Genomic DNA, 20,536 nt, shown 5'->3' on the forward strand with positions numbered 1-20,536 from the left:
GAAGGCTTTCGGACCGAGTCTGTAATGTGCTGCTTGTGCTCCTCTGGCGTTCCGTTGTCGGCGGCGGCGGACAAGGCCTCGCACGGTGGCTGCTCTGGTAACCGAGGGGGCTTCTCCGTGATTTCGGTGAGTCTGACGGTGTTGTAGCAGAGCTGCTCGAAGTCCCCGCCCAGTCGATGACAGAGCTCGTTGACGATGACGTCGCAGTCGCCCAGCAGCTCCACGTCAAAGTTGAGGTGAGGCAGCTGCTCCCGATTGATCAAGACCTGAGGCACTTCATGAGGAATGGAGTCTGGATAGGATGGCAAGAAAAGCGGCTGAAAACATTTGCGCACAAAAAAGATTTTTGGAAAAAGTTTGGGCAAGAGCATACTTGGGATGAGGGCGACCGGTCTGACTTTCAGTGACGACCCGATAACTATTAGAAGATCCACCTCGTCCTTGTCCTGCTTCATGGCTCTGTGAAACATTTCTGGAAGATTCTCTCCAAAGAAGACGATGTCTGGTTTCATTATTGCTAAAGGAATATCCGGACACCGAGGGCAATGGGGGACCCGCTGTAAGAAGAATTTTTAATTATTATTAGGATTTCAAACAGTGTGTCACATCAGTTCATCGGTGTCAAACTCATTTTTGTCACGGGCCACATTGTCGGTACGATTTGAGTCACCTGAGTGCCGTTATGACTGTGAAACCTCCTACTGTAAATATTTCATTGCCTCATCCATCATATTATATAACATTCAAACATCCAATTGATGGATAAATAGTTTTGACGTCAGAGGTCAATGTTAACACTTGGTTCAGTTAGAGTTCACGTTACTTGTTTGCTATCTATATAAATTAGGGCTGTCAAAGTTAAAGCATTAACTATGGAGATTAATTTTCAATTTTATAATGCACCAAAAAAAATTAACTCAGTTAACTCAGTTTTAATTCATTCCTGTAGCAGCTGACCTCTGATCATTGTGCAGCCAAACTTAGAGGAGAGTCACTGTCACAAAGACAGACTTGCATAGTTTGACTTTAAAAAGTTGCTCGATGGCTCATTGGAGGAATCCAAATTATTTGCACACTTTGAAAAGCCAAATTCAAAGACCACATTAGTTGTACGTCTTTGGTGTAGTGTGCACTTTACATTACAACAACAAAACAGCAATAATATAACAACTGAAAGCAATAAATTAAACCACAAAATACTATATACTGTACAATAGACACCGGAAAACAGCAGAAAACCTTCAGTCTCACGTCGGATCAAAAGCTGGAAAATAATCGTATTCAAGGATCAAAGAAAGCTATTAGAACAGTCTTTGAATCAAAATATACTTTGATTTATTTTTTCCATATTAATTCCAAGATTTACTTAAGTAAATATCAGTTCTAAGCTTTGTAAAAAAACTGCAGTTGAAAAATATGATTAATCGTGATTAATTATGGAAAATTTTGCGATTAATTTCTTTTAAAAATGTAATCGTTTGACAGCACTAATATAAATATGAAGTTCAAGTTTGTTATTTATCACATGACAATTTCAATTTTTTGTTCAGGTTTTAGCAAGAATTGTGAACGGTGAGGCACATGATTTGCTTTTGCGGGTCATATAAGATGATGTGGTGGGTCTTGAGTTTGGCACCAGTGAGTTAGTGTGGCAAAGACTTTTACTTTTGACAAGTTGTGTTAAAGTATTTGTCCAAAAACACATTTCGATTAACAAATGTTTGTTTAATGCCACTGCTTCCCTAAATTTACACAAGTGGTAATTAACTAAATATTTTTGTTACTGCTTCTGTAATAATTAATACACCAGTAAGTTCTGTAAACTCTTTAAAATATATCTTAGGACAAAACTAAAATTGTTATTAAACAGTAGAACCTCCTAACATATTCGCAGTCTGGGATTTGGGATTTCAGCTATTTGCGGAATTTTTGGGAACCTGTGCTCTTAATTGGAGTAAAGATTTTTGCACGTTATATGTTAAGATGACTCCAAATTTTTGCAGTTATGAAGACCCTCAGAGTAAAACTTTAACAACAATGTGGAGCTCAACCAAAATGACTTTTGACACCCTTGTTCTTTTTGCGTTTATTTGCCCGTTTACTGGATGCAACAAAATAAGGATACTAGTTACTAATGCAGTGAGGAGAATGTGATGAACATACAACCCAAAAAATGGAACTTAACTTGATATAGAAAAGTTCCATATTCATGTAGGGTGTGTATGAATACTAGTAATGTTTTCTCTTAATCTATAGTGGGTTAACTTGTTTTTACCAGTGTCAATTTTGACAAGATTTTAATTTAGTTTTAGTTAGACTCTTGACTAAAAATAATTAACATTTATTCATAAATTAGTCATCTGATTGTATTTTTGTCCGATTTTAGTTGACTAAATCATTAATTTAGTCGATTTTTTTCCATCAGCATACATTTAAACTTTTATACAAATTGTATAACACACCTATTTGTGTAGGTTAACACGCAAGACACGCATTTAACACAACTGTGTCATTCTTAAACGGGATGTACATTCTGTTCATTCATTTTCTGAGTGGTTCTTTTCTCCTACCCGCCTATGTTTCCTTCTTCTGATTGTATTTCATGACTGCGTTTTTTTCGTTTCGTCTTTTAATCGTTGACGAGATTGTCAAATTAATGTAGTTATCGTCTCAATGAATGACGTCTATTTTAGTTTTTGTCTGAATGAAAATATTTGTGATAAAATAAATGACGAAAATATTTACTCCGCAAAATGAATACTGTTTTTTACACTTGAATGTTTTTTACATTGGTTAACTTATTTCTATACTTAATAAAATACAGTTTCAACATTGGAGGGTGGCAGTTGGACTCCAGAACACATTATTTCTGTTCCCACCATTTTCAACGGGGCAAACCGTTTATCAACGGTGTTCTACTGTAGAGAAGACAAGTGACACACCACAAGAACAACTGAATGCATTAATAAGCCTAAAATCTCTCTTTCTCTCACCAACCAATTAGAATAATTTAAAATTATAACCACTGAAGTGATTCATTGTGTTATGGGCTCAAGTTAACGGCTTCAGAGCCTTGATTATGCAGTGTTCTATAAATGTCAACATACAGCACATACCTGGTTAAAGATGTCTTCCCTTATCGCTTCGCAATCCACCTTGTATTTACAGATGAGACAGGAAGCAGTTGCAAATGACCCTAAAAGAGTCATGAGTCATTGTTTGACTTTTTGAAGATCTATACTTTCCTCCCGAACAAGCTTGAGCTGTCAGTTAGTGTTGCCACTTACCGTGACACTGGATGATTCGCTGAACTCCGGCCACTTGTTCTAATGTATCAATATTTTGTGTGTAGTTGCGCAGCAGCTTGCCCCGCTTGTCCATCATAGATATGAACTTGTGACAGGGAGAAGGCTGGAACTGACCCGGGTAGATCTCCTGTGACAAATACGATGCACTGAGATCTTGCAAGCAAAACTGACACACACGTCACACCTGCACTGGCTTCGCAAGAATAAACATACATTAAGCAAACCTTAGCAAACTTGAAAAATGGCCTTGGGTCTCTTTGGAAGTACTCAATATCAAACATAGCTTGTGGGTCTGGAAGATCAGGAAAATCAACAGCAAGACGGGCGTAGATACCATCTCTGGAGCGAAAATCTGGTATTCCACACGAAACAGACACCTGATGAAGAGCACAGAGTTTAAATTTAGCGCGGGCATAAAATCACATACAGAGGACGACCACAATATTACGGTTTATCTTTCGCACCAACGCCATATCAGTCGCAGTTGTTTCAAGTTTTCTTACTAACAACACATTGGTGCCAATTTCTGTTTGCACATACAGTGTTTCACATTATGTTAACATTAAGCTAGTGGATGTTTGTTAAAATAAATAAATACATTTAGTTTGGTTGAACGTTTTGATATTACATTTTTGTTCATCAATGTGTCACTAATGTAGTAAACTTGAACTGGGAGTGACAAAGAGCTAGAAGCAACCATGCATTGCCTCTTATTTGGATTATTCTTTTCATTTCCTCAAAGTGATGTTCAATGACAAGCTCCCATTTCTTGACAAACAGAGCAAGAATGGCTGTGAATACATGAAAAGTGGATTATAATAAGTGTAAGTGTGTTTTAATTAGTTGAAATGAAGGTTTGGGTGTGAAATACATCTTTTGAGACACACTCATTGTAACCCCAGAAATAAACGGGGGCTCGCTGTGCATTGTAAAACTGAATGAGTGTGCATACTGTACACAGTACATTACAAGACACCTACCCCAGCACCAGTCAGCACCAGAATCCTTTTACTTTCATGTAGTAGCCTGACCACATCTTCCAAAGTGTTGATATCCTTCCGCTTTTTTCTTTTAGGAGGTTCTGAGATGTTGATGATAATCTGCCACAGTGTCATGTCATCTAAATCCGGCGGGAGTACAGTCTCAGGCAGCAACTCCCTTAGAATGGTCCTTGGGTCGGTCTCTCTGATGTGTTGCTGGATGAAACTGTAGGAACCTGGCCAGGAGGATAACATCTCAGCATGGCATGCATTCCAAAAAGCCCAAGCGCTATCATAAAAGCCAATACTGTATAGGAGACAGTAAGTACAAGATACATCTTAAATTCACCCAGGCACCTATATGTGGTTGAGGTGTCCAGTCGCTGGAGCTGGCATGGGAGGATCTGTCATCCTCCTCTGTGACATGCTCGGGTGTGACAGCCAAGCCATTGGAGGGGCGATCGACACACCCAATGAGACCTGTGTGTAGTAGACATTGCAGCAACTGTAACATAGACTACAAGAATATGAATATACTTTACGAGCGTTAACCCACACGGCCTGTTGACGATACATTTTATACATGACAATAACCGCGGCGGGTTACTCTGGCTTATGGAAGTGGGTGTGAGGACTAAAGTCATGCCAGCTAACATTATGCTACATCGCTATCAAAGTTATGTGTCTCGTGGGAACAAGTCCATTCATGAAAACTCTTCGAATGTCTGCCATAGACGCTTTACTTCTCGCGTACGTGTCAACATTAACAGGAAAAGGCTGCCGCAGGGTGCAGTTTGGTTGTCGTTGGAATTTTTTAAGTTATCCTATTTCGTTTAAAAATGAATCCGCGCTCAATTTGTGAAAACGTGTACCCGCCGGAGAACGGCGCTTAATGCGTTTAAACAGTCCGCCTCTTTACCTACCGGCACTGGCCTCGAATGTCCCGAGCACGGCGCTGTCGTCTGGTTTCACAGCGGACTTAAAAGGCTCCGAGACGAGCAGTCCCAAGCCATTGTTGTCTCCGCCTTGCGCTCCTGGGGCCTGCTCTACCGCCATAGCCGGCTTTGCTTCCCTCTCCGCTGGCTGGGCACAATTCGCCGCCGCCTCCCAACTCTCCGTGACTCCGGAGACGCAAGGGAATTTATTGGTGTCGGTGACTTTGGAGCCACAGTTGGTCGTTGGGGTAAATTTCGACTTTTTAGCGGCGGGCTCGTCCATATCGGATGCGCCCGAGAAGGCCGTTCCCAGACTGCTCTCTCCGTCCGCCATCTTCAGCCCGCAGAGCCGCTGAGCGGAGTGAGCGGATCCCTCCCCCACGGCCAGCTGGCTCATTTGCATAGATCACGTGACGTGCTCTCGTCCACTAGTAGTAGCAGAAACGTCCTCCTCCTTACGTCACTGAAATGAAACCATAACACAAAAAATGTTGCATTCATGTACATGTACGATTTTTTTCGGTGGGGGTTGTGGGGGCGAAAAATCCAAATTCTGTGCCTATTAAACAGCTGTGTATTACAATGTACTGCATATATAGGTATCGCTTATTTCCTGCCAGTTTATTTGTATATTTTAGTCACATGTCACAATATTATTATTAACTTTGCTATCGGGTCATTGTTTCTTGTTTATGTAATGTAGATGTATGTCCCTTTAAAATTCGTCATGAGTCGTAGAGTACGATGAGTCACTCGAATGCATCATACGTCACGTTTTCGCCGTAGCTCGTGAGCTAGACCCGCTCTGTGAAACCGAAATATTTAACGAAATAAACCACAGTTCAGTTGAAACCGAGTCGTGTAGCAAAGGGGCAGCGTCAAGGCAAACGGGTCGCTGGCAACCGGCGTTGCAGATATTCAAGCTAATCCTTTCGAAGACTCATCAACTGTTTAATGGAGGCTGTTTTGAACTGCAGACCTGAGGATTTGGAAGATTATTATGCTTTATTAGGATGCGATGAGTTATCATCGGTAAGTTGTTTACCTGCAATGTATGCTCGGCCAGTGGTTTTGTACCAAAGAGCAAACCATTGAGAAAATGAGAGCTTAAAGAACTACTGTAAATGATACATAATGTACATCAAGAGTTTAACGAATCCCCTGCCAGCCGTTTTACTGTTTAATAACAAATGTTTCCAATTTTTTTTTAATCATAGATGCAAGTTAACTTTTCTAGATGATTTTTATCCACTGATTCCGATCCTTCCCCTTTTCTCTGTCGCACATAATATTATTAATAATAATAATAATAATAATGATAAACATTTAATATAGTAATATATTTATATTTAGTAATATTTTATAAATTAAGGGTTAGGTTCAGCAACAGGTACACAAGCTTTTATTGTGTCAAAAATACATTTTGGGACACATAAAGCCATTTCTGATTAAAATGTGCTGTTGACAAGTGCAATGCATTAAAGGGAACATATTATGGAAAACTGAATTTTTGTTTGAATACAAAATGTTGGGTTTCCCGAATGCCTGCCCACACTTCAAGTGTGAAAATAAGCAACCAAGTCAATCTTCTAATTGGCTATTTTGGAAAATGTGTCTGTGAGAGAGCCATTTGGCATATTGTTAAATTAGCTACTAGTGGCTTTGTGCAAGCAACCATTCCTTTTTAGTGAAACACAACATCAAAAACAAAGCTGCACTGAGATTTGGTGGATGCACAGACTAGCATTACCTTACAGAGTTAGCTTCTGATAATGTACACACTGAAGACTTACTTGATTGTTTGTTGATGTTGTTGTGTGTTTGGCGATGCATGTGCTGATGCATTAACAGGTCCGGGAAAACAGAATCCATGTTGTCTTTTTGGCCTTGTGTGCTCGGCAGTTCGCAGTCATATTTGTCGACAGTTGTGGCGCTTATTTCAGCCACCAGTAGCTCATATAGGAATTTATTTCTTGCAGACTGAACAGATTCTCAACGAATACAAGATCAGAGCCTTGGCGTGCCACCCAGACAAGCACCAAGACAACCCTAAAGCAGGTATATTTGTTGACATATTTTTTCAAATAAACATATCCATCGTTACAAAGGTGATTATATTTTGAGTATTTGTTAATGTTTTCAAATTCTGCTCCATTATACCGGGATGTCTTTATTTTCTTTCTAGCAGTAGCAGAGTTTCAAAAACTCCAGGAAGCCAAAGAGGTGTTATGCAATGACACTAAAAGAAAAAACTATGATCTATGGAAAAGAAGTGGGGTTGCTATCCCATTCCATGACTGGCAAGCCTTAAATGACTCTGTAAAAACGGTGTGTGATGTTTTACTTTTGTATGCTTGCGAGGGAAACTGGTATCGTGATCGGACTTGAAAACTGTTTGCAGTCAATGCATTGGGCTGTGAGAAATAAGAAGGAACCCATGTTGGAGGCTGCAAAGGCAGAAACACCAATCCCTTCGCATGTTGAGGACCTTTATTGTCAGCAAGAATCATCGGGGATGCCCTCAAGTGAAGCCATGCTATCCTCAAGTAATTCCTATTCATTCACCCACATTCATGTAATGTGTATAATGATGGTTCAATACCATTTTTAATTTGTGTAGTTCCATTGTTTTTTGTTAAAGATAATGTGCCCTCCAAACCAGGTGGTCCTATACACTGCTCTCAAAAAGGTAGAGGTATTCAGCTTCCGGGTTTCAGGATGAACGTAAAACCTTTCAGCTAGAGAACAGCAGGTTGTGCAAAATATTAAGCAGTTGGATGTGGATGTGTGCGCTGTGCACAATCTGTTAAAAAGCTCAGAGAAGATCCAATTCAGTTCACCTGTAAAGGTTATAGTGCATCTTATGTTCGTCCTGAAATTTCACCCAGAAGCACAATACCACTAACATTTAGGAGTAGTTGTAAGAGCAGTTTTAATTTCCACAATACTAACCTTTTTCCTGTCATTATCTAGGCGATTACTGCCATCGCCGTTTCCGCTGGGCTGCTGACTCACCATCTTGTCTGCTGGAAAAGTTCCGTAATTACGACATTTGAATACAGTACAGCAGATCTCACAGTTACTTCTAGTTGCATTGTTTGTGGACATGGTCGAGCTGTGATGTTGTTCTGTACGTAAAGTGGATATGTTAAGTGTGGACTCTTACCAAATCATATGGATGGATGTATCATGTTACTGTCTAAACTCTGGCTTTGTGTTCATGAACTCAATCCAACATTGTCAACATTGTCAAGTATAATGGATGAACATGGATGCTGTTACTCTTTTAGTTCCATAAAAGACACAATAACATCAGATTAAACTGATATTTTGAATTGTTTATAATTTCCCTACTAAGTATTATGTGAATATGAATGCTCATTTGTACATGGAGTAATCGACTGGTGACCAGTCCAGTATGTCTTGCCTAATGTCGACTAGAATCGGCTCAAACTCACCTTCTGTATGACACTAATTAGGATGAGTGGTATCGAAAATTGATGTATGTGTACTTGACGTATGGTATTGCCAAAAGAGATGGAGAAATTAAAATGTGTCCTATTCTGGTGTAATTTGTTGTATCTTCATACTCACCGCACACATGCACAACTTATTTTTTTCATCCAGAATGACAGACAAAAGTGCTTTTTGATATCCTCGTTTATTAAGGTCATTTTTTTCATCAGCGCATTGAATCGATAGCAACTGGAAACAAACAGAGCGATCAAAAACCAAATTTGAATGGTTACATGGTTACATTAGAATGAAGGAAATCAATATCTGTTACTGTTTGGAGTTTTGACTTATTGTAAGCATCAAGCGACATGCTCAAAGTAAATAATAGTGTGTAGAGAAGGGATAAACTGTGAGGCATAAAGTTCAAGGCACAAAAAAAGTTCCGTATCAATACTGTACTGTAAAGCAAATGATTGGAGCGTCCATTAGATGTCACCATACCGCTTGGTGACGTCACATGCGTTTAAGTCAAAACCACCACTCGTTGAAATGCTTCTCGCCGGGTGCGGTGGCGCGCGCCTGTAATCCAAGCTACCGGGAGGCTGAGGCTGGCGGATGGTTTGAGCTCAGGGGTTCTGAGCTGCAGCGGTCTATGTCGAGCGGGTGTCCGCGCTAAGTTCGGTATCGATATGGTGCTCCCAGGGGAGCTCGGGACCACCAGGTCGTCTAAGGAGGGGTGCACCGGCCCAGGTCGGAAACGGAGCAGGTCAAAGTCCCCGTACCGCTCAGTAGCGGGATCGCGCCTGTGAATAGACGCTGCAGTGCAGCCTGAGCAATACAGCAAGACACAGTCTTTTATACTTAGTTCTCTTTATCAAAAACACACACTACTGCACAGTACATCCAATTTACGAACGCTCTATTCCTATTTCCCGTAGTTCTTGCTTTCCTTCACAAAAAATCTTTTTTTTTTTTTTAATGTCCTACACTGCCTCCCCGTGGAGAAAAAATTTAACTGCAAAGTTTAACATCGTTTTGGGGACTGATTCAATTGGTTGATGTTAGACACCGCTCTGCTTCCATTGGTCGTCAAATAAGTCAATCAAATTGCACAGCTGTCCTCTCATTGGCCCGAGTACACGTTAAAAAAAAAACACTGCAAAAATAAACCCAGCCGTCCAGTGACACTGGACGTCACTACACCACATTGTGCACTTGTACCTGAACGTGAAGATGGCGGGTCGACTGCTTCTCCGAACTTGCGCAGGAACGTTTCAGTTGAGGAGTCGACTGGGGTTAGCGCGCTCCATGGCCACAATGAAAGGTAAGTGACAACAACACCGCTTAAACAGGCATGCTCATGAAGAAGATATCGGCATTCTAGGAGCCAGGTCCCAAATCGTGCAAACAAACTAACTACTTTGCTTCGTTAAAGATCGCATTCGCAAAAGTGAAACTACGTTGTTGTCGTTTCATTTCTCTTATCCTTGGGGACAGGTCATGTTTTTTTGTCCTCAAATCAACCGGCGTGCAGCGATTGGTGTAAATTATCATGTAAATTATGGTGTAAATAATCGACTTCCCTTGATTTGGTAGTTTCTTCGTGTTATGTGGTGTTTAACACTGCAAAGTGAAATACGAAGGTCATTCGGGCTAACTTGTTGGAAGGCCTTTCTGCTAGACTAGCCCCCTCCTTTGACAGGCGTGTGTTGGTTCAATGCCAATATCCTGGCAGGGGACACATGGGTCGAGCACGGGCAGGGTGGCGATCAAGAACACAAGTCAGTGTTTATGAAGTCTATGGCTACTTCCATTGCCGAATTAATCTTATACAAAGCATTGTTCTGCAATTTCAAGGAATACCTACAGATGAGGAACAAGCCACAGGCCTGGAACGTCGTGCCCTGCAAGCTCTAAAATTGGGAAAAGTGGGTTCATATTTTGCAAATGCCCAATACTGACTGCACTCAGTGTACTAAAATGGCTTCAATGCACATTAAAGGATCCCTACAGTATGCTGAAACCTAAGAAGTACGCAGGCACCAAAGAAGACCCCCACATCGTGCCCTGTATCGGACAAAAGAGGCTGGTGGGCTGCCTCTGTAAGTGGTGATGTTTAAATGGAGGAGAAAAAGAAGTATTTGTACTCAATGTGCAATCCATATTGACTAATAACATTTTCTATAGGTGAGGAAGACAACACCGCGATTGTGTGGTTCTGGCTTCATGAGGGAGAAGCCCAGCGCTGCCCCTCCTGTGGGTCTCATTACCAACTGGTCCATCATGAATTGCCTCATTGAAATAGTTACAAAAGGCGATATTAACATCACTTTGTCTGCTTCAAGGTCCCAACACTTCCATTTCATCTTACGATTGGGCATGTATTGTTTTATCATTAAAACCAAATTGAGCTGGCAGTAAGTACCTAAACATACAATAAACTATATCATCAATAAATGAAAAGTCTTTAAACTACCTAAATATACAATAAACTATATCATCAATAAATGAAAAGTCTTTAAACTGTCTCCTGACAATGACCAGCATCATTTTATTTGTTGACCATTTTAATCTTCAAAGCCAAGACGATAAACTCCAAGCAAATCTTTTGTACGGTTCTGTATCAATTGTCACAATAGAATTTATGTGAAACAAAGGTTAGTCATTTCTATAGCACACACTTCATGCATAAGGGGGCGGAGTCAGCAGACTGTGTTAGCTCTTGTAAAAGTGTGATTTTTATCATCCCAGTTACACTGAAACAAGCATGTTTTGTTAAGAACACTTGGATGTGTTAATCAGGTCAATTTATAGTCCATTTTCAATGAAGTACTGTTACAGAATTAGATTTCAGTTGTCAGAACGGTAGTGCCCCAGGTTACATGTTACTGTGTAAAATTATTGTATTGAAACACTACTTCCTTGTACTTGCCATATCCAAACAATGAATGCATGTAACTGCAATATCAAATGTACTGTAAGTCCCTTTATAATAGCTGTTTTACTTACCAAAATAGTATTGAGCGCTCACTATTAAAATGCTGGGGGAAAAAAAAAGTCCAAGTAACACAAAAAGTTGACATGGCAAAGTCTTACTGTTCCTTGTAGCCTCTTTCCAAGCAGTGCTCACACTGCTCAGTTCCTAAAAAAAAAAAACAGTCTGCAAAGCAAAACGTTTGGGAATATGGTGGCCATAGACATGATCATCTGGACCTTTCCAAGCTGCCTCATGCCAGATTGAAGCCTTGATTGTGATCTATAGCTTGAAGAAGCTTCTCACGCAGTGTTTCTGCATTAGTGTATTTGGGCAAGTCCAATAGGTTGAAGCACGTGTGGGCGACGGGCAAATAATGTTCTCCCCCACTGGTTGGCTGGATCACTAGTTTAAGGCTTTTCATGCCCAAGATGGGTATGCGATCACTTCCTGTGAGGAACACTGAGGGGACAAATAACATCCATTTCATGATTGCAACTTCACCTTCATGCTCCATGCACTGGTATCCTACATAGGAAAAGAAACACTTACAGAGAAACTCTTTTTTCTTCTCTAAAGGAAGGTTGTGGAACACTTCCCAGAAGAGCTTGATGGTGGGATGATCTGCCCAATACTCTCCCTTATATTCAGTGCTCTTGAGAGAGAGAAAAAACATACAACGAACGTTACCAGTTACCACATCCAGGTAATCGTATCACAAATGAACAAAAAACACTTTGTTGAAATATGAATAGCCAAATGATGCAAAACCTTTTCAAGTTCAGTCCAGTCATAGTTGGTGTTGCCAATCACCATGGCTTGCAGTTCATTGGGCTGGAACAGCTCCAGAACTTTGCCTCCACAGACCTTGTGGAAGCCTGCATAGAAGCACTCAAATAGTGGAGCGACTGAGGTGTTGAATGTGTAGTCGACATATGCATTGACAAAGTCCTGCCTGGACAGAGAAATGGTTTCACTACGTGGTCAGTGTGAGTGGATATATTGCATGTGTACAAAGCACACAATTCATTTGAAGTATATCACATAATTTTACTTTGAGAATGCCAAAACAAGCTTAACCAGTTACCTGTTGGATTCATTAACATTGATGTTTTCACCATTGGGTATGAGTTCCAATACTTCTGTAGCACCATAGTTTTCCTCCGTGATCTGAAAAGAAAAAAAAAAAAGATCGTTGATTTATACATTGGCAAAAAATGGTAATTCCCCTATAAATTGTGTGTTAATGATGAGAGCATAATACCCAAGACATTACAAGATAGGGTTTTATGTGCCCTGGTGGTTGCATGCAATATTGGGATAACATGCAAACAAAGTGTTCTGAGGGGAACGTATGCCATCGCTCAAACATCACTGTTTAATTTCTACATTTGATGTTACACACTGATCATACTTACTGTGAAATTCAAGCAGAAGGTTTCCTCAAGGTCATTTTCAGGGTAGTCCAGTAAGAGTTGGAGACTCCTTATTTAAGGCAAATGAATACATTTATCAATTAGATAAGGTGTTTTTGAAAGTGTGATAAATGTCTCATGTTTTTAAATTAGGGCCGAACAATTAATTTAATTCTGATGAACATTGCAGTGTAGTTGAATGCAGTTCTCAAATTACAAAGGCTGCAATTTGGGGGGGAAAAAACAGCCTTTGATTCATTTTGTCAGTCGGTAGGCTTTTTTTTATTTTTTAAACAGTATGTATAGTCATACATTTTATTTATTCATATAGTGCAAAAGGATGTAAACAAGGGACACATTTACACTACCCTCCAAAAGTATTGAAACAGTAAGGCCAATCAAAGAATGAATATGGGAAAAGAGATGAACATTTCCGCTTTATTTCCAGGTATTGACGTCTGGTTGTAATACAGCAAAAAGGGAATTGGCCTGACTGTTGCAATACTTTTGGAGAACAGTGATCTTTAACGGACAGCCTTAGATGATCTTACCTTCCCACATCTGGCATGAGCTCCTTCAGGTCATCTAACATAGGATTCCTCTTCAGAAGCTTCTTGTACAAGGCTACTGGGAAGTTGAGCTCCACAATGGTGAGGTTGTAGATGGCGAGACCGCATATGACTCCGATGAGGCTAAACAATTCAATGTCCTCAAAGGTCTGGAAGGAACATCAACTAACTGTCACAACCGTTTATTGAAATGGCTAACTACAGATGACGAGCATCTCTTGCTATTATCAGCATTCAAGCTCATGGATTTTTAATCCTCTCATCTCTCTTTGCATGCCTGCGCATGTGCAGTCTAGTTCTCTCCCCTTGAGCAATTAGAATAATTTCCATGATGCTTTGGGGGCATTCCTTTCTACCATCACGTGTGCTTGATATTAGCTAGCCACTAGCTATTCCGTCCAATTCCGTCATTACCTTGCTTGAGAACCAGAGGAGCCTGGACTCCTCGTGGTAACGGAACATCCCGTACTTTGGATCCAACAGCTCTTTCATAATCAAGAGGAAGAACTCCTTTCTCACACCACCTGCATCGACTGCTTCTTCTCCCACAAAGATAACCTGCCATGGGTAGTCGCAACCGTGTGTTTCACTTTTCCTTCCGATTAATCTTAATGTAAAGGAAGAACTGTCAAATAAACCTTCAGTGGCTTCTTGTAGTCGACATTCTTCGACTTCCTGAGAACTTCCATGGTGTCCCCAACTATATTCTCCCTCCGGACAATGAGGATGAGGCACGGGTTGACAGATTCCACAGCAGGCAAGAACATGGAACTCAGGTTCTGCATCTGAGCCTGATCCACTGCCATCTAGCAATGCACAAAACACTGATTAGATTCTTTGAAGCAGTCGCGCTTTTAGCTCTTAAGTACCTGCATTTGTAAAACAGCATCAGTCTGAAGCAGAGTAGTCTTTGCCGGGGCGTCGAATACAAAGGGATACCTGCACATAGTCACCACACCATCATGCCCCTGAGGACAGAGAGGCATCACTGAATGCGGCAGGTTTACAGATAACGTTAACAAGAGGAGTGACACGCCTCTTTTGTGTAGTGCATTGATGTTACATTTTAAAAAGCAGGTTAAAATACTTACCCCTGGGTACATTTGTCTCTGAATCCATGTGATGTAGTCATTTCTGATGTCTATCAAGTCATCCAACTCATGAATGTAGAATTTATCATACTGTATAATGTGTCCGCCTCTCTCATTCACCTGAGGTGACACGAAAGTGGACATGTTTCAATTGGCTTACGAGTTTTATTTGCTCTGTGACCAAGCCCGTACAACTCAATTTAGTCATAGCAAATCCATTCCCCCATTGAAATTAAGTAAAATGCTGAGGTGACAGGAGATGCATTTCCGAATTTCTTACCATGTGAAGGATCTCCAGCAGTCGGAGTGACGTGTCCAGAAAACAGGTGAAAATTCTCTGCTCTGTGGATGGTATTCCGACCTTGTGCATCTGGAGCAGGTACACCACCACGTCTTTGTACAACTCGACCAGCCGCTGGAAGACTTGGTGCTCAAATGTGGACCACCAGTTTCCTGAGGCAAAACAAAAAGTCAGAAGAGGAATGCGCTCTGCATTCACCAAGCGCTGAGGTTTGGCCCTGCTCGGTACAGCAGTTGAGTAAGCTTCCGTTGTCCAAAATTTGTAACCCACCCCGCAGTGGAAACAAGCCAGAATTGTGAAGTCTTAAATGTACTATGGCGAGCTGAGCTGAACAACATCGCTTGGTGGAAACATGCATACATGTGGTACAACTTGTCTGTAGCCTTTCCTCCTACCAAGCACTTTAAGCGGAGCTTCTTTCAGGCTGATGAGTGATTTGGCAAATGGGATGGAGATAGTCACATAATTGTTGGGATCGCTGAAGAGAGGGCATTCTGGAAGAGTGAGGTAAAGTCTCAGTGCTTCTATGTCTGGAGGGGAGTTGCTTAGTCTGGGAATTAGATTCTTCTCCATACTTGCAGCAATCTGACAGTGATGAAGAAAGTACAGAAGTCCGCTTTGCGACAATCAATCATCATAATTCATTTATTGAAGACCGACCTGTTGGGCAATCTCGGGGTAGTCTGGCGTAATCAGTCTGTGAAATAGGAGACGGGCCATGTTCATATCGATTCCTGAACATTTACTGCTGGTGCTGTAGTGATCTGGATGACTGATGACAGAGATGCACAATTGATATGTGACGGAAGATATCTGGTTTCAAAAAGCAAATTCTGTAGATGCATGAAAATGAGGTCCTGTTCGCAAATACACGCTGAGTAAGAATATGGTGTCTAAGGCGTGATGGGGTACAAGATGTGCACATACTTTGTGTTAACAGAGCTTGTCAACACATACCAACAATCGGGCAAAATTTTGAGCATTATCCTATACTGTGTGTGATTTTTTTCAAAGACAGATATCCACAATGCAACCCGTTTCACCTCAAATAAATCAAAAATGACGAGAGAGGACAACATTAAAACGTTCAACTTTTAAGTTTTCTGGAAAAATAAAAATCTAAAGTCAAAGCAAAAACAATGTGAGTTCCCCCACCATTACGCATAATGCAACAGGAGAACTGTGCGTCTCTTAAGAAACATTACCAGCTCATGAGACTTCATCTCAGTGAGCATCTAAAGAGCATTAACCTCAACAAGTGTGCTTTTCTCTCTGTCTGCTTACCTCACAGACAAGAAGGACCCATTGAGGCAGCTCGCAGTTGAGAACACCAGGTCAATCTCACTACGGGGAGTCGCAAGAGAGAAACAATGAGTGTGATTAGTTTTTACCGCCAATTCTAAATGGAGAAATGACTCAACCTGAACCATGTACAATTTGCTCTATGATACACAGACAGCCAACGCTGTTGTGAGGAGAGGACTTTACTTGGAGATTTCTAGCGGGAGTCTTCCGGGTGTATGGTTCAACCATCTTTGTATGGTTTCCTCATTCAAAGTACAAACTCTGCGCTGGGTGTCTGGTGTCGCCACATTATCAATGTTTTGCAGGCTCTACAACAACAACCCCAACAAAAAATAAAGCATTTGCTGCATTGGATAATTCCACAGCCATAGCAACTGTTAATAAAAACTTACGCTGGCAGAAGAATAGTGAGCAAAACTTTGGTCTCCTCCAGCATAAATTCTTTTGATACAACAGTTGTGATTCGTGACTGTAAAGGTATAAATGTGGAAGAGGTTACTGACTTAAATACATTTTAGTGACAGGACATGTGTAAGATATGGGTTATTAGCCTCAAAAACTACATTAATAAAAAAGGACAATATGCATCATCATAAGATTTGGTATATAATGTAGTAAAGAATGAAGAAAGCTGAAAAACTGTCAAATTCAACCAATGTTTCAGTTTACAGAGTTGGAATTAAAAACAGCACTGCTCTTGTTGCGTTGTTACTTTCTTGATCATATCCCACTGAGTCTCACCTTGATCATCTGAATCAACAGAGTGTATCCAGGGACCCTTGACTGGTCCCGGGCTTTTCCTGTTGCAGCTGGAACGTGTACCAAGCTGTCCATTCCCGCCAAGACCAAATGAGTCCATCTTTCCGCACGAGGGTGTGAAAGCCAGCGTGTGCTGCCTTTAATTGCAAAAAACGATTTGAAAAAAAGCCTTGAACACGTATGAAAAATGTGACTTTTGAACAGATAGCGATCTTACCTTCCACATGCAATCTGTGTGACTACATTTCCCATGAGCTCAAACACTTTCCTTGGGTTGATTTCATGATTTGTGGAGTTATGGCCCAGCTGACCATATCCTCCTGCTCCAAATGTAAAGACACCCCCTTCCTGTAGAATCATTAACACCAGTTCTCAACTTTCTCATGCACCACAAGTGCTTAACTATGTACAGTATTAGCAAACATCAAAATGGATAGGGTTGTGGTGGTGGAAAATGCAGTATGTCGAGAATCAAGTTGGAACTTTACCCAGAAGAAAAATACATATCAATGTTACGAGAATAAAGTTGTACATTTATTCTTCTCATAATTTATTATTTCCTTCATAAATATATCCGCCTAACAAAGTGTTTATGAAAAAAAGAAACAAAATAAAAGTCCACATAATCAAACTGTGTTAATGAATTTAATTTCACCCCAGCTGTAGAATATAACTTAACTTGGTCAGGGCTGCTGTGTGATCTTCTCCACAGGAGACAAAAATTACTCTCTGCGACCTAAGTGACTTCAGCAGGGTTGGAAAACACCGGTCTGGGGGGGAGAAAAAAAAAATCTATGACCGACGACTGCTAATAGCCACAGTGAACAACTAAAAAATAAGTGGATGCAAAAACATGCGGGAAGAATAGCTAAGAGTGTCCTTTAAATGGATAAGTTGACAATTTAAAAAAAAAAATGTTGATTTAAAAAATGACTACATAGAAAATGCAGAGTCACCACTTGTCCAGACCAAACAGTTCCAGCTCATGAAGTGTGAACATAAAAGTACACACAATATTTGGTTGTGCATTGTGGAAATCACCTTGAAATGAATTAACATTCAGTAGCTTCTCTCACCATTGCTGTCATTGAGACCCAGCTGACCAAACTTGTTACGGCCCCAACCAAACACAGCTCCTGAGAGAGTGAGTGTGAAACTGTGAGCGCCACCTGCTGATATCTGAGCAAAAGGAATGCCCTGCAGAGACTGAATGATTTGAGGGGTAGAAATGCTTTGTCCATTTACTCCAAGGCCGAGTTGTCCGTATCGATTTTGACCCCAGGAGAAAACCTGGCTCCCTGAGGGGAACAAAATAAACATGTCAGGAATACTGTGGTTGTGCTAATTGTGCGCATAACTCATGCTCACCTTTTGAAAGTGCTAGTGAGTGCCAGTACCCACAGGCTACCTGAGTGATTTGAACATCGGTCAAAGTCTTGATGTTTCTATCATCATCAAGGACAGAAAGGATAAAAACATTTATGCATTTTTGGTACATAAGATATCACAGATTAGCATAACAACAAAAATGTACCTAGGCACACGAACACATTCTTCAAAGTTGTTTAAGCCCAGCTGTCCATCTGAGCCAAGGCCCCATGAGAAAACCTGCCCGCTGTCATTCAAGGCAAGTGTATGCGACTCTCCACAAGACACTGCTATTATGATCTGAGCATCCAGAGCCACAACCTGCTCTAATGGAGGACCAAGACATTTACTGAATGAACCATTTCACAAAAACACTGAACATCCATCCATTTTCTATGACCGCTTATCCTGTTCAGGGTTACAGGTGAGCTGGAGCCTAACACTGCTGACTTTGGGCAATAGGCACGATAATGTGACACCCTGGACTTTTCGCCAGTCAATCACATGTAGAAACATAGAAACGGACAACCATTCACACCATCACTGAGTAGGGACTGCACTTATTCTACCAGCACGGAAGTCAGGGCCTTGAACCACTACACGACTAAGACTGAACATCCAGCCATCCATTATCCAATCCGCTTATTCTCACAACAGTCTTCAAATAAAAATACCAACCTGGTTTCTTCCGGGACTTCTCATGGCCCAGTTGACCAAGATCGTTGCAGCCACATGTGTATACTATTCCATCCTCCAGCACGAAAGCTGTGTGCTTGCGTCCACAGCCTACATCGCGCACTCGCTTCGCATGGAAGAAGTCACATTTCCTCGGCTCCACAACTATCTCTTCATCAATGCCCCCCAAACCGAGCTGGCCATAGGAAGCATTGCCCCAACACAGCATTGTGGTCCTTCCTTGTGGCTAAATAAGCCAGCAGGAGCCTACGTGAAAAAATAGGGAGAGAATTGAGATCAAACTCAATAAAACCAATCAGCCAGAATTACACAAATATAAACATTTATACTGATTGGGGCGGCATGGTAGCATGCCTCAGGTGATAGAATGGTTGTCTCCCAACCCAAAGGTTGTTGGTTCAATCCTCAGCACTTGTGACTATGTCAAAGTGCCCTTGAGCAAGATACTTGATACAGACTAGACGGCGTGGTTAAGGAAAATGTGTGATGTGTAGCAACATGTCTTTGTGCCTATTCCAGGCAATCCAGGTAACAGATATCCCGTAACAAAGGACACCGTTGGAATTATGCTTGTGAAGCTGTCAAACTAACCACAGCTACTATGATATATCCGATTTATATTTATACTTAAAGTGAACTCTCATCGACCTCGAAATAATAAGCTCGTTAGGAACTAAAAATGTGCAGTCATTGGCAATTAGGTCAAACACGTTTATGGGAGTCAGCGTTTTCGACCGAATACAACCCAGAGCTTAAAAACATGCTAGCAGCTAGCATGCTGTTAGGGCTATCTTTACGCACTGTTTTAGCTTGATTACTTTGACGTACTTAGCACGATGGCGATACCGTTAGCCATAGCCAAGATTACCGCTCCCCAGCTTTTCATTTAAAATTCATATAGCAGAGGTTTCTAAAGGGTTTGTAGCTCAAACACGCTGTTAGTTAGTTGGACGTCCTCTTGGCTTGGCACGTACCGTTTTGGAGACAGCGTGACTCGGAATGCCCAGTGGTGGCTGCATTGTAAAGCAAGGCGGTAAACGCAGCACACAGCAAATCTTACCAATGAAGACTGCTCTGATGACTCTATTGTTGTGTCGATTGCGTTGTCAAAGACACGTTGATTCCCACAGTTGCTCCACTCCACTCCACATACCCCTCCTTATCTGTCAACAACTGCTGTTCATGGGGCTTGCTGGAGCAGTACTGCGCGTCAAGTTGGTCATATTTATCAGCTAGGATTGTCGATTATACTTTGCATACAAAAGTCATCATGTCGATAATGATATCGGCCAGACACAGGAGCAGACTTTAATATTGCGCGTCTAACCGATATTGATAAGTAAATAGAAACGATTGAAGTTCGTATTTGTCCTTACTGT

At 41.1% G+C, this 20,536-nt stretch overlaps 4 protein-coding genes and 1 non-coding gene across 7 annotated transcripts in view; 3 read left to right on the plus strand and 2 right to left on the minus strand.

The window, feature by feature from the left end:
- Window positions 1-5,626, minus strand: part of sirt1 (sirtuin 1) — an 8,536-nt gene extending 2,910 nt beyond the window's left edge. Inside the window, exons 1-8 of the mRNA XM_086044669.1 lie at window positions 5,212-5,626; window positions 4,646-4,768; window positions 4,289-4,524; window positions 3,533-3,685; window positions 3,288-3,435; window positions 3,117-3,196; window positions 374-557; window positions 1-292 (exon numbers count right to left, since the gene is read on the minus strand). The exon at window positions 1-292 is cut by the window's left edge and continues 230 nt beyond it. Of these exons, the coding sequence (XP_085900795.1) occupies window positions 1-292; window positions 374-557; window positions 3,117-3,196; window positions 3,288-3,435; window positions 3,533-3,685; window positions 4,289-4,524; window positions 4,646-4,768; window positions 5,212-5,626 (1,631 nt within the window). The remainder of the gene's footprint in view (window positions 293-373; window positions 558-3,116; window positions 3,197-3,287; window positions 3,436-3,532; window positions 3,686-4,288; window positions 4,525-4,645; window positions 4,769-5,211) is intronic.
- Window positions 5,627-5,967: 341 nt separating this feature from the next.
- dnajc12 (DnaJ (Hsp40) homolog, subfamily C, member 12) lies at window positions 5,968-8,795 on the plus strand. Its single transcript, XM_086045081.1, has 5 exons — window positions 5,968-6,255; window positions 7,203-7,281; window positions 7,412-7,551; window positions 7,625-7,769; window positions 8,197-8,795. Exons 1-5 carry the CDS (start codon window positions 6,178-6,180, stop codon window positions 8,277-8,279), a joined length of 525 nt encoding a protein of 174 aa, XP_085901207.1. The 5' UTR covers window positions 5,968-6,177; the 3' UTR covers window positions 8,280-8,795.
- A 442-nt stretch (window positions 8,796-9,237) lies between these two features.
- On the plus strand, window positions 9,238-9,536 carry LOC147139641 (signal recognition particle RNA). The gene has a single exon (XR_015088840.1).
- Window positions 9,537-9,835: 299 nt separating this feature from the next.
- On the plus strand, window positions 9,836-11,216 carry cox5b2 (cytochrome c oxidase subunit 5B2). Its single transcript, XM_086044670.1, has 4 exons — window positions 9,836-10,003; window positions 10,537-10,607; window positions 10,682-10,781; window positions 10,867-11,216. The coding sequence occupies exons 1-4, from the start codon at window positions 9,913-9,915 to the stop codon at window positions 10,977-10,979; spliced, it is 375 nt and encodes a 124-aa protein (XP_085900796.1). The 5' UTR covers window positions 9,836-9,912; the 3' UTR covers window positions 10,980-11,216.
- Window positions 11,208-20,375, minus strand: herc4 (HECT and RLD domain containing E3 ubiquitin protein ligase 4). Of its 3 annotated transcripts, XM_086044668.1 has the most exons (24): window positions 20,218-20,375; window positions 19,140-19,403; window positions 18,628-18,787; window positions 18,462-18,538; window positions 18,170-18,391; window positions 17,772-17,863; window positions 17,311-17,441; window positions 17,076-17,230; window positions 16,727-16,803; window positions 16,518-16,642; window positions 16,314-16,373; window positions 15,690-15,801; window positions 15,425-15,614; window positions 15,009-15,181; window positions 14,729-14,848; window positions 14,507-14,605; window positions 14,276-14,443; window positions 14,052-14,195; window positions 13,620-13,786; window positions 13,072-13,138; window positions 12,741-12,823; window positions 12,425-12,608; window positions 12,206-12,308; window positions 11,208-12,115 (listed from the first exon to the last, which is right to left on the minus strand). In XM_086044668.1, the coding sequence occupies exons 2-24, from the start codon at window positions 19,363-19,365 to the stop codon at window positions 11,907-11,909; spliced, it is 3,144 nt and encodes a 1,047-aa protein (XP_085900794.1). In that variant the 5' UTR covers window positions 19,366-19,403; window positions 20,218-20,375; the 3' UTR covers window positions 11,208-11,906. The 3 variants fall into 3 exon arrangements, with proteins under 3 accessions (XP_085900794.1, XP_085900792.1, XP_085900793.1); XM_086044666.1 differs by having other exon boundaries at window positions 14,507-14,848; XM_086044667.1 differs by having other exon boundaries at window positions 14,507-14,848; window positions 20,132-20,362.
- Between the last annotated feature and the right edge of the window lie 161 nt (window positions 20,376-20,536).

This window comes from Filicampus tigris, chromosome 11, assembly GCF_054856515.1.
Source record: "Filicampus tigris isolate MCC_2025a chromosome 11, RoL_Ftig_1.0, whole genome shotgun sequence".
Classification (NCBI taxonomy): domain Eukaryota; kingdom Metazoa; phylum Chordata; class Actinopteri; order Syngnathiformes; family Syngnathidae; genus Filicampus; species Filicampus tigris.

Coding starts and splice junctions, on each gene's coding strand:
- cox5b2 (XM_086044670.1), top strand. CDS start 9,913: ATGGCGGGTCGACTGCTTCTCCGAACTTGCGCAGGAACGTTTCAGTTG. Junction 10,004..10,536: donor CTCCATGGCCACAATGAAAG/GTAAGTGACAAC, acceptor TGCAATTTCAAG/GAATACCTACAGATGAGGAA. Junction 10,608..10,681: donor AAGCTCTAAAATTGGGAAAA/GTGGGTTCATAT, acceptor TGCACATTAAAG/GATCCCTACAGTATGCTGAA.
- dnajc12 (XM_086045081.1), top strand. CDS start 6,178: ATGGAGGCTGTTTTGAACTGCAGACCTGAGGATTTGGAAGATTATTAT. Junction 7,282..7,411: donor CCAAGACAACCCTAAAGCAG/GTATATTTGTTG, acceptor TCTTTCTAGCAG/TAGCAGAGTTTCAAAAACTC. Junction 7,770..8,196: donor TGAAGCCATGCTATCCTCAA/GTAATTCCTATT, acceptor GTCATTATCTAG/GCGATTACTGCCATCGCCGT.
- herc4 (XM_086044666.1), bottom strand. CDS start 19,365: ATGCTGTGTTGGGGCAATGCTTCCTATGGCCAGCTCGGTTTGGGGGGC. Junction 15,615..15,689: donor ACCCCGAGATTGCCCAACAG/GTCGGTCTTCAA, acceptor CATCACTGTCAG/ATTGCTGCAAGTATGGAGAA. Junction 12,309..12,424: donor ACTGGACTGAACTTGAAAAG/GTTTTGCATCAT, acceptor CTCTCTCTCAAG/AGCACTGAATATAAGGGAGA.